This window comes from Branchiostoma floridae, chromosome 3 (assembly GCF_000003815.2).
Source record: "Branchiostoma floridae strain S238N-H82 chromosome 3, Bfl_VNyyK, whole genome shotgun sequence".
NCBI lineage: Eukaryota > Metazoa > Chordata > Leptocardii > Amphioxiformes > Branchiostomatidae > Branchiostoma > Branchiostoma floridae.
The window spans coordinates 24395933-24414585 of NC_049981.1; the positions used below are offsets into that span (position 1 = coordinate 24395933).

The 18653-nt window shown below is 40.1% G+C and overlaps 2 protein-coding genes and 1 long non-coding RNA gene across 4 annotated transcripts in view; 2 read left to right on the forward strand and 1 right to left on the reverse strand.

Annotated features, from left to right (window-relative positions):
- Positions 1-7805, forward strand: part of LOC118412573 (glutamate receptor ionotropic, delta-1-like) — a 47635-nt gene extending 39830 nt beyond the window's left edge. Inside the window, exons 10-16 of one of the 2 annotated variants that reach the window (XM_035815517.1) lie at positions 187-290; positions 1442-1532; positions 1747-1863; positions 2019-2223; positions 2438-2906; positions 3623-3869; positions 4245-7805. In XM_035815517.1, the coding sequence (XP_035671410.1) occupies positions 187-290; positions 1442-1532; positions 1747-1863; positions 2019-2223; positions 2438-2906; positions 3623-3869; positions 4245-4364 (1353 nt within the window). In that variant the 3' untranslated portion in view covers positions 4365-7805. The remainder of the gene's footprint in view (positions 1-186; positions 291-1441; positions 1533-1746; positions 1864-2018; positions 2224-2437; positions 2907-3622; positions 3870-4244) is intronic. The other variant, XM_035815518.1, reaches the window with a different exon arrangement.
- LOC118412611 lies at positions 2447-12350 on the reverse strand. Its single transcript, XR_004830789.1, has 3 exons — positions 11920-12350; positions 11753-11773; positions 2447-2612 (listed from the first exon to the last, which is right to left on the reverse strand). It is a non-coding gene; the product is annotated as an uncharacterized LOC118412611 (long non-coding RNA).
- A 2457-nt stretch (positions 12351-14807) lies between these two features.
- Positions 14808-17949, forward strand: LOC118412607 (cell number regulator 11-like). Its single transcript, XM_035815572.1, has 4 exons — positions 14808-14994; positions 16664-16774; positions 17196-17264; positions 17470-17949. Exons 1-4 carry the CDS (start codon positions 14890-14892, stop codon positions 17512-17514), a joined length of 330 nt encoding a protein of 109 aa, XP_035671465.1. The 5' UTR covers positions 14808-14889; the 3' UTR covers positions 17515-17949.
- Positions 17950-18653: the final 704 nt, after the last annotated feature.

Sequence of the window (18653 nt, forward strand, 5' to 3'; positions counted from 1 at the left end):
TCTCTCATTTACAACTTATAAAGTGCAATTCATTGTACCCGTTTATTTAAAAGTGAATGCATTTGGGGGAAGTATCTTTAAGTTCGGTAAAATCGGTAACATATATTCAAAGCGGTACAACAGAAATGTTCCTTGACTGGCTAGGACGTGACCTGTGAAATCATTGTTACTTTCCGTTCCCTGCAGGAGAAACCGTTCATATTCAAGGACATAGCTGAAGATGGGCCACCAGTCTTTAGGGGGTTCCTCATTGATGTACTCAACGAACTGAAGACGCAGTTAAAGTTCAGGTGAAGGTTACCTCTTTGACGACACCCTTATAAGTTTGCAAATGGCTTTTCAGTGAGGTGCTATCTAACGGGCGCGGGAACGATGTTAACCTTTTTAACTGCCATTGTCTTTCTCTGTGTTTAAACACAGCAACATCACTGCGTACGCACTGTGGTCTAAAAGTTGACAAAGATTTCAACAAATTTCATAGATATATAAAAGCTTCTTAAGAACGTATGAAGTTACGTGTGTTCATCTTCGATAGTTAATGCGGAGTTTTCCTTTACTAATTCAAGTCCTGCAGCAATGAAAAAGGAGAGTAAGAAAGTTAAAGGTCTACTACGCAGTTTTTTGCGCTCAAATTTGAAATATTCTAGAACTAAGAAATCTCAGATTTACTACTACTTTTTGACACTTTTTGACACTTTTGTGTCATTATTTCACATTTGCAACGTAGAGAATTAGCCTACAAACATTTCGTCCTACGCGCGCTGTAACTTGTTGACCCCCCTAGTTAGGCACTGGTGAGAATTCAAAGAAGAATTAATCATCAAAGGTTATTGGTCGGGAATCTCCGGTGAGTTCCGGGTGCGGTGAAAGGTCATGGTAAACCACGTGACCAATCTCCGGGTAGGCTCGGGCAGACTCGGGACTACTCGGATTTCGTCGGTGAAGAAACAAAATGGATGAAACCCAGCGCGGGCATGCAGATTCCCAGGTTTTCAAACACGCTCGCACTGGGAAAATATCGACTCCTGACATGCCTTGAATAGTGTTCCGTAACGTGGTAGGCTTGATTCAACTAACTATGTAAAGAAATGGCCGGAAAATGGATTTTTTGTTTTCAGTTTGAAGCGCAAATAATTGCGTAGTAGACCTTTAAGCCTTGTGATCCTAATAGTGTATATATAGGAGCCGACATATTATTGCTCGTTCTGATTATTAGGAGTTTTTGTCTTGTTGAGCCGGTCCAGAAAAACCGGACATGAAAAATATCGATGAAAAAAAAACCCAAAGCAAACAAGCGTAAACGGACGTACATTAAAACAAAACTACAATAAAATATATGTATCCATCTATGATATTTTCAATGATATAGGGTGGATGCAACAAAATATTTACTAAATGTAAATACATATTGTGTATTTGTTATGTTTTATAAATACACCAGCTACACCATTTTCGAAACACCGGACCAAAAGTACGGAGCTAAAAAGGAAGATGGGGAGTGGAACGGAATGGTGGGGCAGCTCGTACAAAAGGTAAGAACAATTCATTATCTAGCATGCCCAGGTAGTACCAAGGAAACCCTTAAGTGTACATGTGTCAATGCAAAATTTAATATTTACCGGCCTCTCCTAGACCTACACACATAACATCACAATCTCTAGGTATTGCATAAGAACAATACAAACACACACACACACATAAACATACGGGTGTACGCAACTTTTATTTGCTGCTTTCCTCATACAGAGAGCACACATTGCCGTGTCAGCCCTTACCATAACATCAGAGAGAGAAGACGTAGTGGACTTCACCAAGCCGTACATGGATTACGGAGCAACGATTCTCCTCAGGAAGCCTGAACAGGTAAAGCCCAGGGGAAAATATTGTGTTTACTGTTACTGTTACGTTGTACTCTGAGATATCGCTTTGCATGAAATTTCAATCTGATGTTCATTTTGAAATTATGCTTTCCTAAACCTGACATGGTTATAATTAATCCTGGGGCTATTTTCTTTCAGAAATACAACGTTTTCGCCTTCCTGGAGCCATTCAACTTCCAAGTGTGGGCGTGCATCCTTGGGTCCATCCTGATAGTAGGGTTTATCCTGTACATCCTGAACAGGATCAGCCCCTACAGCTCCTTCGGGACGGACGAGCCTGATGCTGACGCCTTTAACCTGTCCAATAGCGTGTGGTTTGCGTATGGGTCTCTAGTTCAACAAGGTACGAGAAACCAGACTTGCATTTATGGGCTGTGACTTTCACAGACGCCTTTTTCCTTCCTTTCGTAAATAAGGTTAGGGTATCGTTATTTAATGTTTTAATATCGTTAAAGTAAAGTATATCTAAAGTGATTTTTGAAGTACCTGAATGAACCGTACCGTATATTACAATAAAATTGCAAAATGTCTTCAGTTAGCATCATTTCTTTCATAAGGTGGTGAATCGAACCCCCGTGCATCGTCGGGCCGCATGTTGAGCGGCTTCTGGTGGTTCTTCACCCTCATCATGATCTCCACCTACACCGCCAACCTCGCGGCTTTCCTCACCGTCACACGGATGGACACTCCCGTCAGATCAGTCGATGATCTCGCCGCCCAGACATCCATGCCCTACGGGACCGTAGAAGACAGTAGTCTGTACACGTTCTTCAAGACTTCTAAGATAGGCGTGTACGAACGGATGTGGGACTTCATGAACAACTCCAACACATTCGTCAATACGGTCGAGGCTGGGTATGATAAGGTCTTATCGGAGGAGTATGCTTTCATTTGGGAAAACCCTTCCTTGGACTATCTGAAGCTGACTAACTGTGACTATACCACCATAGGAAGACCGTTCAATATGAAAGGTTATGGGATTGCGCTGCAAGAAGGCATGAGCTTAAGAGATCAGCTATCTATCAGGTAAATCAAATGCTAACTATGTCATTCAATCTACACGCAGCTTAATGTATGAGCAGATAAACATATATGAGAAACACAGACAGACACACAAGCACAGAGAGAGGGGGTACGGTGATTTAGAAGGAAACCATTAACTTACAGATGATTTTGAATGTTGAATACAGTCTTAAAGTTTTTATGTAATAAACAAATTCACCACTGTCTTTTGTCACACATGCCATTTAGATTATGCTGTAGAACAGTGGATCAAACGTATCAGATAGTTTGTGTCTTCCCCTGTCTGGGCTATTTCGAAATTTCACAAACTAGGTTTATTCGTTTTGAAAGTTCTTGTTTAGATAATGAATTTCACCAAGAAAGATGAATTTTGAAGCTTTCATTGAAAAAAAGATAAATCACCTCCGGCCCGGTCATGATGACTATAAAACCTGAGACTTTTTTCGAACACAATGATTACAAAAATATTCAAAATTCTGTATGCATGTAAGCATCATGTCGGCTACCTCTGGTATCCATGAAATATTCATTTTTAGATCATTTGTAAATATGTGTTGTTATTTATGTTACACCTACGTCCAAGCGTGTACTCATGTTTTTTTTATTGTTCAACGATGGATTGCTTGGTGGTAGCTCCTTTCCCTTTGGTTTCTTTTTGTGGTTTCTCCTCTATATAGATATTCACACAACACCATTCCCATTTCTTTCCTTCTACCCAGCATCCTGAAGATGCAGGAGTCTGGAAAGATGGACGAGTTAAAGGGGAAGTGGTGGCCGTCAGAGAACGCAAACTGCCCTGCCGAGTCTTCCTCACAGAAGAGCAAGGCTAGTGAGTTGGGCCTGAACAGTGTAGCAGGGGTGTTCTATGTGCTAGCTCTGGGAGTCGGGATTTCCATCGTCATCGTCCTCATAGAGATCATCTGGTGGCTGCTGCGGGGGGAGGGGAAGCTGAAACGACCGAAGCCGGTAGGTTTACATTCTTTGCAAACACGATTCTAACAAATAGAGACAAAAACTCGACATCGCAAGCTTACAAGATTTTGGAATGGAAATATTTCGTACGACCTATTGTTCCAGATGTTCAGCAGATTATATTTCGATACATTTTAGTAGATACATGTCAAGTTGTTTCACATTTAGCAAACAAAATGTTAATTTCAACGCATAGAACTAAACATATTTTTATCATTAGGTTGATCTGATGATTTATTGCAGGACAAGTACCGCTAGACATTAGACTCGTTGCCAGCGATACGGAAGACTTTTTAAAGTAAATCATTTGTTGAGTATGGCATACGGCAGCTGGCAATCGATCAAAAGCGATTGATGTATGTTTTTCAGAAGAATGACAAGATCGTCTTGGAAGAAGTCGAAAGAATTGAGATCAAACACATCCCGAACGACTCGACATCGAGCAACGGCAAAAGGAAGATATGGACTCACGTAGGCAATAGCGTGTAGAAAACCTCCGGTGATTTTCATGTGGAAGTATGTAATGTAACATCCCTTTTGTGCAATCCCAATCCCACTTTCCTACTCCATCTTTTTCACACGAGTGTATATACGAAAGGACAAGAAAGAGATTTCCCAAATGCGGCATACAGAAGACGTTACCAAGATAGACTGATGTAGTATCAAGAAGGCCAGATTATTGTGATGTCAAGAGGGTCATCAAGTTACTACACAGAGAATTAATGCTAGTGATTTTCAAAGTAAAAAGACAGCAAGTCTAATAAAGTAAGTTAGTCTCTACCAGACTCCCTGGGTTGTTGGTAAGGCCCTCTTTCCACTAGAAGGTGATCGCGATGCGCTCTCTCTGCGACCTAAATAGGACATGTGTAACCTTCTCTTTCACACTGGGTATATCAAACAAAACGTAAAAGTGTGACTGAGAAGTAAACAAAACACACAAAGTATAAAAAGAGCCGTTTCTTTTCTATACAATTTGTTGAGCGATATGTCAAATCTTAGGTCGTAGAGAGAGCGGCGAGAACGCCGTCCTGGTGGAAAGGGAGTATAAGATAGGCTGACTGATGAGGCAGTTACCGGGTCATAGAGTTACACATACACAACCCAGGCGTCTGTCGGTAACCGCTGAGACAGGCGGCAAATCAGACCACTTCTAATCGTCAGAAAAACGCATTATCTTGTAATAATCATTATCAGATTAATTCATACACATGCGATATACATTGTGGTAAAGGTCGAAATCAAATGACAAAACTAAACACGTCTAGACATTTATGAAACATGGTCGAGACAAGAACGGTTTACAATTTATAGACGTAACGTTACGCCTTTACCCACAATGCATTTTGGTGTGCATGCGTACTTAGAATCATGAGCCTTCTCACTCATTGCGCAATAAACCACTGATTGTCTGTATACGGACCCTGAAAAATTCTGTTATCTTAAAAACAGACATGTAGCAGCAGGGCGCTCAAAATGAAACGAAACAATCAAGAATATCAAAACACAAGTAGTGAATAGTTCTATTGCTGGCTGACTCATCTGACATAATATTAAATCGATTTGGAAAATCTGTAGCATTTTGCCGGCAACGCAAAGAGTCTGGATTAGAAAAAAAACGTAACAATACAGCTGCTTCAAATTGTAAGAAGTGTATATCAGAACTACAATGTGATCTCTGCATGACTGCCAACGGTATTTAGCATAACACAAATTGTGTCCAATATGTTGCCAAATGTACAATCCATTTTACATCTGAGAACAACTATCAGCCACAGCTATAGCTGGACGTAGACTGTAATTATGATACCGTGTTTAAGGAAAACCTGTCACGTATCTCTATTCACGACTCTACAAAGGGTTTTACTAATTACGGTAACAGCTTGAAATGACAGTACGTAAAATGGCACAAAACTAGAGCTTGTACATTCTGCCAAGGAACCGATAATATACATAGCAAAATCCTCAGATATGGTTTAGTACACAAGCTATAATACGATAAAAACATTGCTACAATAGAATGATGCACTAGAAGATGTTGATCTAGATTTTTCAGCTTTGATTGGTAAAATTGATCTTTTGGGCTTTTAGGATATCCTTACTCACGATATAGGAGGGATAATGTACGCTTAGATTAGTAGCACCGGAGGCTGGTACTGTCGATAAATGTAGAACCAATCCACGCTGTATTTTAGTGAGTTAATTAGTTCTGATACATCAGTGTTATTTATGATCAAACAAGATTCATAGAACATGTTTCTGAAACAATATTGCGTGAAAAAGTATGTCTTGTGTGCTTTTGTATTTCAATAATTGTCAACGCAAAACGTGATTAATCAGTTAAACAGGGACATAAAATTGGCAGAAATTCAAGCATCTGATACAAAAAGTTAATTCACTGCCTCTGCCAATTCAAGGTTCCAAGAAAATTTACATGAAAAGGGTAATTAGCGATTCAATGCACAAGAACTTATCTCTGAATGCGAATTTTATTTTTATTGTTCATGAATTCTGCTTTACATATGCTTTCTGAGTACTAGATATGTGCTTAGAGATGAGGCTTCATGTATTGATTTGCTTTTGGGGATGAAAAAATAGCACACGAATTTTCAGTTCTGAACTTTCATCAAATATTCAAAAGTTGCCTATGGCTTCATATTAAAATAACTGCTGTAAACATGTCGGTGCATTATAACATACTAAGTGAAGCATGTTCGTTATATCATTGTGATTCTTGTCTGACCTGTTTCACAGTACGGTAAATATAATACCCTGATCAACTGCTGTGAAAAAGCAATAAGTCGTCTCGTCTATCTCCATGGCCTCGCAAAATTTGTGCATGGCATATCGCTGGGGATTATTACTGAAATCCCAGACAACGCAGCCGGAACTTTCATATCAAGGCAAATCCGACGCCTGGTCGAACAGCGAAACAAATCTCTCTGTGAGGCTTTTCTTTACATTAAGATTGCCACTTTGGCTACGGAGTAATTTCGCAAGGGGATCAAACAACAGGGGGCATAGGCCGCCATTTGGACATTTTCTGATCCACTCTAACGTCTGCTATATCACTGGAACTGTATTGTGGCTGTTATCAAATCCTTTTCTCATCTGATGGGCCCCACAGGACTTAGTAAATGCATGCCCTTTTGGTAAGGAAGAGACTACGGACGTGTCTCTCATTCCAAAGATGGCTCTAGGGTATGCTGTGTGTGAAAAGCTCGATGTTTGCATGCGTTCCATGCACAGAGGATGATTATGAGGACTAATGCATTGATAATAAGTTTTTCAGACATGCTGATTCTAAATTTGCTAGTCACTGTAATTATAATATCAGTGTACAGAATACATAGCAGTGACTGCAACACTACGCTGTTTAGTGGTAAAGGCACCTAAAAAATAACAGCATTTTCCATGTACTATTTATTACAACCCTGTGGAGATTATGCCCGTCGCTTTATCTTTAAGCTACCGCACTTTCTCGGCGCTGGCGCATTGTAAAAAAAAAAGAAATAGAAGAAACGTAGACGCTTACCATGGCCAACTTGACGTATTTCTGCTGTATAGCTTCTATTTCCTCTGTCAGAGATTGAGTGACCTGTCCATACCATATCTATGTACTAAGTAGCATGATAAGGACAGGTGTATGATCTTCACAAAGCATACACGTATCTTACGGGGTGATTTGTGACCTAGAGCTCGTCATGCCTTTGCTGGAGCTGAGTGTATATATGTAAAATGTACTTCAAACGGTAGGATGGAAAGGATAGACAATGTACAGGGCATCTTTCATACGAGTTTATGTATGTATGTGTCTGCTCAATACTGTGTTATTCTCGTTTGCAACTGCCAGGCCCTTGCCTCATGTACTAGGTCTCTTGTCCGTTTGTAGATGTTCTGCCTTAACTATTTCATAAATCAGTGTATAAAGACTTCGTATGGTCATTCACTTTTTTTGTTATTTGCTGGAAATAGTGGGACAAAATAGTAGAGTGTGAGAATGATACAGACCGTAAAACTGGTGCAGAGTATGAGTGGTGCAGAAGGTGTAGGTCGATGCAGACTGTGAAAGTGGTACAGAGTGTTAGAGTGATACAGACTGTGATAGTGGTACAGAGCTCGAGTGTGATGAATAATGTGCGAGTAAACAGAGAGCAAGATAGAAAGTAGTACCTGTAAATAATGCTAGGGGGCCGAAATCACTGTGTTTCTTTAGGGATTTTTAGTGAAAAATACTGAAACAGCAAGAGTCATACAAATCCATGGAAAGGATCTAGACGTATATTTGCGAGCATACATACCTAAAAACAATACCACTGCCGAAGGTAAACTTCCATCTTCCCGGAGGTAAACATAGTGTGAGAGTCAGAAAAAGATAAAGAGTGACACAAAGAAAGACGGTGTGTGACATACTATGTAAAAATGTCACAACTCTTTAATCAAACCAATCTCTTTTTGATAAGTCTCAGATACGCTGTACTACGCTGTACCAGGGGATGAAGCAGGAGACCATAACTTGCCAAGCCTACGTGGAAAATAAACCTCATGCAAAAATCAATCATCACGACTTTCTCACGCAGCGGAAAGATGTGATTCACGTGCACCTTTTCATGCTTTTAGCATCCAGCAGAGAGGAAACAGGAAGGAGACGTCACATGCAGCAGACTGTTGAGAGAATACGTTCTCTTTACCATACCATGATTGGTATAATGCATGTTCTGCTTGTACGTTCTCTCAATGTTAACACTTCTGTAAAGAGCTTGATTATGTGTTCATATGTGCTCAGAAGTGACATTTACATAGTATTTTGCTGTTGAGAATTGTGAAAACATGACCAAACATGGACATAATCTTGCAACATCGGTCATCCTAAATGTTCCAATAGGGGAGGGGTAAGAATCACCTCTTGTATTGGGTCTGACCCTGGTTTATTTGAAATAGCGGCCAAAGTTACCGCAATGTTTCTGTTGCAGGAGGGGTCAGAGGGAATCACAGTTTGTAGCACGTAAAGTGCTTTGTGTTTGACCCTTGCCAATGGAATCTATAACCAAGATATATGACTCCTGGTAGAACCGGATGTCTTTGACGTTTTTATCGCTCCTTCTACAGTAACAGCACACTCAGTAATGTTCTTTTTATCCGCAGTGCATCGCATAGGTCACGTGATCCCATTTAGTCCTTTTGACATTACCGACCCCGTCTGACAATACGCATGCGTGATCTACGGGATAGGTCCACTGAAGAATTGTCCACAACAACATACGTTTCTAGACCACCCAAAAGACACTCAAATGTGTTTCATAGTGGGAGTGGGGCAATTTTCCTTACTTGGCCATCTGACCCCTGCCTCCTATCTCATGAAAGCAATGAAAAGCGGCCTGCAGAACTGATTACAGCTTCTCATAAACAAACGTTCGGACAAATGAATACTCATTCTTTTCTTACAAATGAAACTAACAAAATTACAAATTGGCAGAGAGCACGACCCATTGATTATCAAAATAACAGCGGAATATGACTGAGTGAAAACGAATAAATCAGGAAAATTCATTAAAGCACATGTCCAACATCTACTAGGTATAAGCTACATAGGCGCTATAGCATTTATTCACCATGTCACGTACAGTATATGAATATCTAAGGTTATTATTTAAGAAAAAGCGCCTGAGATCTGCAGCACCCTCAGGTACATTGTACAGTTTATATATATATGAACATCTTACACTGAGGGACATTACATTCGAGATCTCATTAGATGTATTTCAGGCTGGTGGATGCATGTGCCCTTGAGATATTAACTTAGTAGCCGCTACAGGTAAACGATAAAGTCAAAGGTAACAAGGTCAGTGCCATGGCGTTGTGAGGCCGTAGGGGCAGTGTTAATGTGCGGTATTTGAAGGTAGAGGTCAACCCTCTATTTCCCACGCATCTACCTTCTAAAACTGACGCCAATTTTACACCTTGTTGGAGTGAGTTGTGTAGTAAAAGTTACATTTTTCAAGGACACAACAGGGATCGAATCGTACCAACAGGATTCGAACCCATGATTTTGGATGTCATGTACGCTAATCTCTACACCACTTGCCGGACACGGGTTGATAAGCTACAACATGTAGGGCTATGTGACTTACACAGCACTTTTGGTTGTTCCCAGAGGTAGCCATATTTGTCTTGCAAACGACATCTGTCCTTAGGCGACCCAACAATGCACACCATGAGGATTTTGTGGCCAAGGAAAGAAATCATGTCTCTAAGACAAGACAATCATGCTGTTCCTCCCAGACAGTCGGTGCTTTAAAGCCTGACTAAAATGTCAGCTCACCCAGCGCATTGTTCTATAAAATATCGTGTAACGTTAGATTCCCAGTGAGAGAAAAATAATGGCCAAGTTTACAAACTGGACGTAAAAAAAACATTCAAATCTTGTCATCAGGCCTCTTATAAAGATGGACTTTGATCAATGGTTAGTACATGTATTTACACACCATGGGCGCCTCTATCTTAAGAGCTAACATTGACACATGCATTTCTGAATCAGATCTGAGCCCTATACTATATATCTTAGCGTTGTATTTAAAAGAGACCCGTGTCTTTGAATTGGAGCAAAAGCACGTTCCCCAGAGATAGACTGAAGTAAGCCCGTGATTCACAACTCGTGATTCATAGCACTTTCTCGGTAAGTCCGTGATTAGTGGTGTCGCTAAACCGTCAGGAGTGTCTCGACAACAACCTCGCGATAGGCATCAAGTCTCCGCGTTTTGAAAGTAGGGGAAGAGGCATATGGTTTCTCGAGTGTCATGACAGTATTCCTTTTCATCAGAGAGACTAAATGCTTTTCGGCTCAATAGCTCTCTACGTTGAGCATACATCAATCGGCCCATTAGCAGCGGCCGCTTGCGTCAGTGCATGGTGATGTGCACGTAGTGACGGCAAAAGGAAAGGGCAAGCGTCAGATCCGTCAAGTTACCCGGGCCTGATAATGGTCCATGGAATCTTTACACTGCATCATGGTGCATTCACACAGCACTTGTGAAAAATAAAATATCAACGAAGAAGCAGGGATAAAATAAATCACAGGCACAATCACACAAAAAAACTTCAATCTTCTTATAACACTGGTCATCACCCAAGATACCTACATACACCGAAAACCATATCATAAAATGAAAACCCCCTCCACCCCAGCTTGAGTTATCCTGTTCTCTACTTTCCAACAAAAGACTCATTGCAGTTTTACAAAAGTCAGTTACTCAGGCTTACTTTTGCCATCAAATATCGATATACCAAATATCATTAGGAATCAATGGATTCTCGAATTATGCTGTTCACACACAGCCACGAACAAAAACTTCTTGGTAAAAAAAAATGCCAGGCATCACCCCAACTAACTTCTTGAGAGCGGCACAAGACACAAACACCCCACCTCCCCCAACTATTTACAATGTAACCTTGGTAGGATGTGGTGGTAGCTATAGCATGCAAGCACGAGTTAAATAAGACCCCTAACGAAACTTTACGGTGTTGCAATTGTACTGGCTTGCCTTATTGCACGTACCCGCTAGGAGGCGCTTCTGCATTGTGAATGGACTTCATTGGTCAACAATCGCACAATGTACAATGTATGGCAATCAATAACAATTACTAGCTATTAAGACAATAGTATTACGAGGCTACATACAGAACAACAAAATATTACTGATAACAGCACAGTCATGCAAGGCAATTTACAATACCTATGACATCCTCAATTTCAGATGCAATATGATAGGTGACATAATAGATCATTAACTGAAACTTTGTTCTACATAAATCATAATGGACAGTCAACTACGTAAAAACTATGATGTATGTTAAAAATAAAGCCAACGAAACAAACTTACCGTGATACTCTATACGTCACACTGTAGGACAAGAAATTATTCAGCATATGCTATGAACAATAACAAAGCTGTTCAAATGGAATGCAACTTAGAAGTACAAATATGTACAATATAAACAAATGTCGTTTATACCATCTCAACACAGGCGACCGTGGGATAATACTCACCTCAGCAAAATGAGCCCGCCATATAAATGATCCATAATGTACGTAACGTTAGTCTACGAAACAAGTCAACCCGCAATCGCTGATCTCTAGGAACAAAGCGGTACAGGCACGCAGTATAGCCTAGCTCATTGAAATATTACACAAGCTGTGTGTTGAAGTCACACTTGTAATATCGTTCAAAAGCATTAGGTCTTGTGAGCTGTACTAAGAAGAAAGATATTCTTTGAGCTGGCCACCCCCCTCCCTTTTTCAGCACAGTATGAAATACGTTTTTGAACTCGCGAAATCTTTTTGACCGGACTTGCGTACAATGATTGATCAAATTCGCTCGCATCTTATCTCCATCCTTCATGAGCAAATCTTATTATCTAAGACAGAACATAGCCAAACAGAGTAATCTGTCCCCATTCGCTTCATCATGCAATCAATACTTTCCCACCTCATTGGTGAGTATGGTTCAAAGGTCATACATCCTGATGAGCCAAAGGTCATAGGAACCCGATGACCCAACCCACGGTGCCCAACCTCATTTTTACCTCCATGAAATGTCATGGAATGGAGGTTATATTTTCTGTTATGTATCTCTGTCTGTGTAGATGATTACTCAAGAACGGCTGGATGGATTGGTTTCATACTTGTTGTGTTGGTGGGGTGTGATGAAAGCTCGAATCGATGAGATCTTGGGAGCCGTATCTGTCGTTATAATCGATGTAATAATATCAGAAATCACCCCAGGCCTATATTTGAGATATATTGGTACAGGCATCGTGCTGTATGTGTTTGTTAATGGGCTTAGCTCAAAGCAGATAGTGAGGTGACAGCTGTTTGGGGAACCCCCAGTAGTTTTATTTATGTCTGCTTAGGACTGTTTGAAATATTTGTAACAGTTGGCACAGTAGTTACCTCCATGAAATGTCATGGAGGTTATATTTTCTGTTATGTGTCTCTGTCTGTGTACAAGATTACTCAAGAACGGCTGGATGGATTGGTTTCATACTTGTTGTGTTGGTGGGCTGTGATGAAAGCTCGAATCGATGTAATTTTGGACGCCGTATCTGTCGTTAGTAATCGATGTAATAATATCAGAAATCCCCCCTATATCTGCGATATATTGGAACAGGCATCGTGCTTTAAGTGTTTGTTAATGGGCTTAGCTCAAAGCAGATAGTGAGGTGATTTGTATGACAGCTGTTTGGGGAACCCCGAGTTTTTTTAATATGATAATTAGTTTTATTCATGTCTGCTTAGGATATCATGGAGATGTGAAGCGTAAGTATAATTGTAAGAAGTTGAGGTACATTTAACGGTAATGCTTAACAGGTATGGATGTCTCACATACTGTACTGCTGATTTGAGTGACATGGTGATTAAAATGCCATTAGGTCCTCTCATCTTAGATGGGTTGGGTGTAAGAAGTTTTATGGGCGATACAGATGTTCTGATTTCGTTACGATAAGGGACAGTTGTTAGTTGTCTCTTTCGTAGCCAATGGTACTTGTTTTTTAGCAGACGGGGTTGGCGCCAAGTATTCATCTTACATTTGATGTAGGGCTATCAGAGGAAAGTGTGCATCTCATTTTTGTACCGTGTGAACAGCTGATGTTATGACATATTGGTGGAAAATCAAATCACCATCTGACTAAAGTTGGCCACATCCCTTCTTCTTTCTGAGTTTCCAAACTTCCTCCCACAACACCGCTCTGAGGCACATAGTCGAACCTCAATAATGCTGACAACCTTAGACAGTTTAAATGCCAAACATCAAGCTTAAGGAACACCACGCTACCATATGCCGTCGACCTCTTAAACGCACATTACACAATTAAGTGTCACATTTTAATAATTACTAATCAGATGGACATCCTCTGTGTCATTAAATAAATACACCACTACTTTCCCATAACATTTATAACCATAACTCTCAAATACAACCGACTATAAACATACATACCATCCACAAAAAAGCAATAAATATTTCATGGAGGTATGAGGTCCCCGAACTCTAGTTAATATTAAGATCAGTGGCCCACACCGAATTAGCCTTATAACGGGTATGTTTTGTCACGGCGTCGGAGTATAGCTATGAGCGGCGTCTTCCGATCTTCGATAAATAGAATTAAACACATATAACTTTTGGTTGTACACGTGTATTAGCAATGACGTTATCTAAAACAGGCTACTTAAGATCCTCAAGTTTCATTGACTTTTGGTAGTTACTTAAATCCCTAAGAAACATGGCGATTTTGGGTTCCCTAGTACTGCAGCATCGCAGGCCGACACTCCCTTCATGAAAGTAGTTTTGTAGTTAATAGACAGTCGGTCTGCCCAACGAGGTCAATGACCCCGATTTTTGAGACACCCGGGTACCTTCGGGCTTGTTGAGCATCAACTTCCATGGCCATGGTGCATTAGGACTATGGCACTCAGAAAAAAATCAAAACTCTAGATATTTCAAGAAAGTTATCATGAGATCCTAAATTCTCGCTGTCTCGTTTATTTTGATAATTTCATTACATGCAGCTGCAAGGATTGTCAACGAAATTGCATGCTACTGTATAATGTGTATCAGTGTACTTTTCCAATTCTGCTACTGTTTCTAAGCTACATGAAATGCGTGACTTGATGTTTGTTTCAAATCTAATCTATGTCTTTTATTCATTTGTATCAGATGCCCAATATCCTGCTCAAGTCTTTATCACGTACTTTTTACTTTCATCACTTATTAACGCGTCCACGCCCACGTATTGTTTTATTAGGGAATTTTTTCATTCAATTTTATCTCTCCATCTACTTGCCTATTGGCGGTAGGGTGGAGGGTTTTTCACGCACTCCCTGTTCCAATAGCAACAAATCGTTTTATGTTCCGCTGTTTCAATAGCAACCGACTGTCTGTTGTTTGACCCTATCAAATGAGCGTCAGTTGCGTGGAAGTTCTTTGATTAGAGAAGACGGAAAAGAAGGAAGGTGAAAATGGGCGAGTGGACCTACGGAATTTGCGGCTGTTTCAACAACTTTGGAGTCTGCATCATTTCATACTTTCTGCCCTGCGTAACAGCCGGGAGAAATGCAGAAAAGGTGAGTTAGATAATTAAGCGTCTGTACATGTGAACCTTATTTGCGTTGTTGTCTGGGTACATGTAGAACTAGACGGCTACATCTCCCCCAAAGAGGAACTAATTTAGCGGAATTTGTCTTCATTTCTTCACCACCGTATTTTCTATCTAATAAGTGTTCATGAATGGCGTTAGGATACGTGTATACGTGAAATATTTATAATCAAATGTATCCTGTACAGAAACATACGTAGCAAGTAATTCTGTGTTTTCTTTTTCCTTTACTGGTCACAGGTAAAATTTGTTTTCATGATCTAACTGTTGCGTCGTTGGCAATACAGATCTAGGTTCAGGAAAGAAAGTAGTTTTTATGAATAAAACAGGCTAACGCGTAAAGACAACATTGATCGCGTAAGGGGAACAGTATCGCACCGTAAGTACTTCGGAAATCCTAAGTGCTGTTTTGGCTTCTTTGCAATTTAAGGCCATTACAAATCAGTCTGATTGTATACGTAACGTATAGAACCACAGCCATTGAATAGTTGAATATGCTGGTATATATTATAACTAATAAAAGAACATTTAGACATTCTGCAGGTTTATATAGCGCATATGCATTTCCTCCCTAATATTTACAGGTTGCGTACACCAAATACGCACATACACAGTTTTTTATTTTTTTTTTATTTACCTAGCTGGTCATTTGAACAACCAACGACGCCCTACTAACTCTTTGGAATGCGAATCAAAATTTCAGAACCCACGTGTTTTTTCATAATTATTTTAACTGCAGAAAAGATGACTACTAATTTTCTAAAGTAATTCACTTGATCTTTCCATAATTCTTCAGAAAGGAGTAGACTTTTAGTGAAATAAGTGACGACCCTCGAAGCAGTTCATGGGATCAAAATTGTGATGCCAAAAATTGCTTCGAATGTTGTCGCTTGACAAAATCTTTGTCAAGAAGCTCGAATCTGCCAGATTAGGGTCACAAATTCTAAACGGCGATCGTTGAGCGACAGGACAGACATCAGAATTAGATTTGTGTGACCCTTAAATTTCTAATTGGAATATAATACAAGAGGTAAAGAGTTTGATTTAAAAAAGATACAGAACAAAAAGAATTGTTCTTTCACTACAAAATTCGTTAAGCGCTCCGTCAAATCTTTGGTCACTCATCGGCCACAGTGTGGTTGCAGCCTCTAGTTATGATAGGAGAGGCTCCACAGGCTGAGTTAGCATAGCAAATATTGCCTAAATTAATAAGTTACACTTAAGCCAACAAGCAGACATATGGCCTTTAATTGCAAATGTTTTCAAGGACTTCTAAATCATGTATAACTTTGAGTAAACAGTTCAGCAAGAAGCAACGTACAAGGCTTTTACTCCAATTGTTTGTTTATTTGTTTGTTTTGTTTTGTTTGCTTGTATAATTGTATGTGTGTGTGTATGTGTGTGTGTGTGTGTGTGTGTGTATGTGTGTGTGTGTGTGTGTGTGTGTGTTTGTGTGGCAATGTGGTAATCATCCTTTCTTGTGTTCCTTTGTATTTGAAATCATACGTTTCATCATGGATCATAGTCGGATTATAAAACAATGCGCATAGATCATTTAAGCTCTGAACTTTTGGTCGCTTATAATGGTTCACATCCAGTTGGAAAGGGAACCTAACCGCCTCGTGTTTTACTTTCAGGCGGGCATGGGATCATGCTTATACTGCGGCCTGATGTCCACCTTGGGCTGTATCGGCTGGTATGTGGTGGCGAAGACTAGAGAGGAGACTCGTGGGTTGCGGGGGATTGACGTAAGTTGAATTCTGTAAATATCAAGTTTGTAAGGATCAGAGGCAAGGATGGGGGGGGGGGGGCTTGTCCATAATAGGGATGATCTGAAACAGAGTAAGATAAGTTTTGACAGAAACCCAAATAGATCCAACGTTGCAAAGAGTTATTTTTTATTTATTTTTCATCCCGACGCGATATTCATTACTTGACTTGCCAATGTGATCTTACTTTGATGCTTTATTGCATAAGGATTGGTGTTGCATTTTGTAGCATTTCACGAACGGACAAACACAATTATTGCTATCTTAAGCTTGCAGCGCATTGCTTCTAAAGATTTTTCAGAGTGATATACTTGAACAACATTTGCTAGAAATCAGCTACTTTTGCTCAAATATTTACTGTATATATTAATTATCCCCATGCTGTTCATACCTTTCCCAGGGCTCTCTCTGTGGTGACCTACTGATGACCTTGGTCTGTCCCTTCTGCGTGGTCGTCCAGACGGCACAGGTCTGTTTGTTTATTTGTTTGTTTTTATTTGTTTGTCAGTTTGTTTGGCAGAAAGACAGCAATATCATATCAAATTATCATTTTCAAAAATTAGAAGTTAAAGGCCTTAGATATATGATTTTGATATCATTGATTTTTGTTGCTTTTTAAATTTTTTTGAAGTTTTCGTTAATGGCACTGGAAACTCTATCAATGCACTACACAGGAGTTGGAACTGACGGAGGGCCCACAGTCCATTGCGAGGGAGTAGTGACTTACATCCGGGACAGTCAGCTGTGACCGCTACATCTGACCTTCACCTCTTTTTTGCCTTTGACTGGGAGTGTGTGCAGCTAGAGCCTTAAGTTTTGTGGCATTGTGTTTTGTGTCAATATTTGGATTACTTTTTGCATTTAAACGCCACGAATGGTATTTTTTACTGCTTACGTACGATTTGAAAACTTCGGTGCTGCTATAAAGTGCTAATATTCCACTCTGGGTTTACAAATAGCCTAAAGCAAGATCTTGAAATGCAAGATTTATTGGGAATTGTAAGAAAGCTATATTTTACAGCGTCAATGAATTTTTGCAGTTTTAAACCTTTCATCCACTCATCATCATCGGATTTAGACCTCAGCATTGGGTTTTGATGTTTGCCAATCATATCGAGGCTGGAAATGAAAAATAAACTACCTGATGACGAAGACCCTGCGTTTGGCCTTAGGCTAATTCTAATAAGGTTGAGCATAATTATCACTTGACACGTGTCAAAATTTTCAAGAATGTGAAGAATTTTTGGAAAAGTCTAAATCGACAATATCTCCTTTTCCATGAAAAACCCACTACTAAGTTCAACTATTCAAATCCGTTTGTGTGTGTGTGTGTGTGTGTGTGTGTGTGTCTGTCTGTGTGTGTGTGTGTGTGTGTGTGTGTGTGCTTGCGTGCTGGCGTGCGTGCGTGCGTGCGTGCGTGCGTGTTATACACTGCACAGAGACCATAAGCGTTACACGAGAAACAGTGACGTAATACTTATGGGGGCGGTTTGAGAAGGGGCGTGTGAACCTCACCCTTCCTTCCTACCCATCCTAATTTGAGCAAATAGTTCGATCCTCAGTACCAGTCACATGATTTCACTGAGGGTACAAAGGTTCAATGTCTTCATAGAGTACACACCATGAAACTGTAACATTTACCCAGACATGATGGCATTGTCACTGGTCAGCGTACTCATATTTGGACAATTTTCATCAATAGAATGTGTAGTCCTTCCGAAAATAGTTTCATCAGGTTGGTAGAATATAGGATAAGGGAGAAATTCTTTGTACACAACCAGTGGGTACTTACATAGCTTACGCTTCCCATGTCTCCTCAAACACCTTACGGCAAAACCTTCCAACTGGGAGTTCTGCT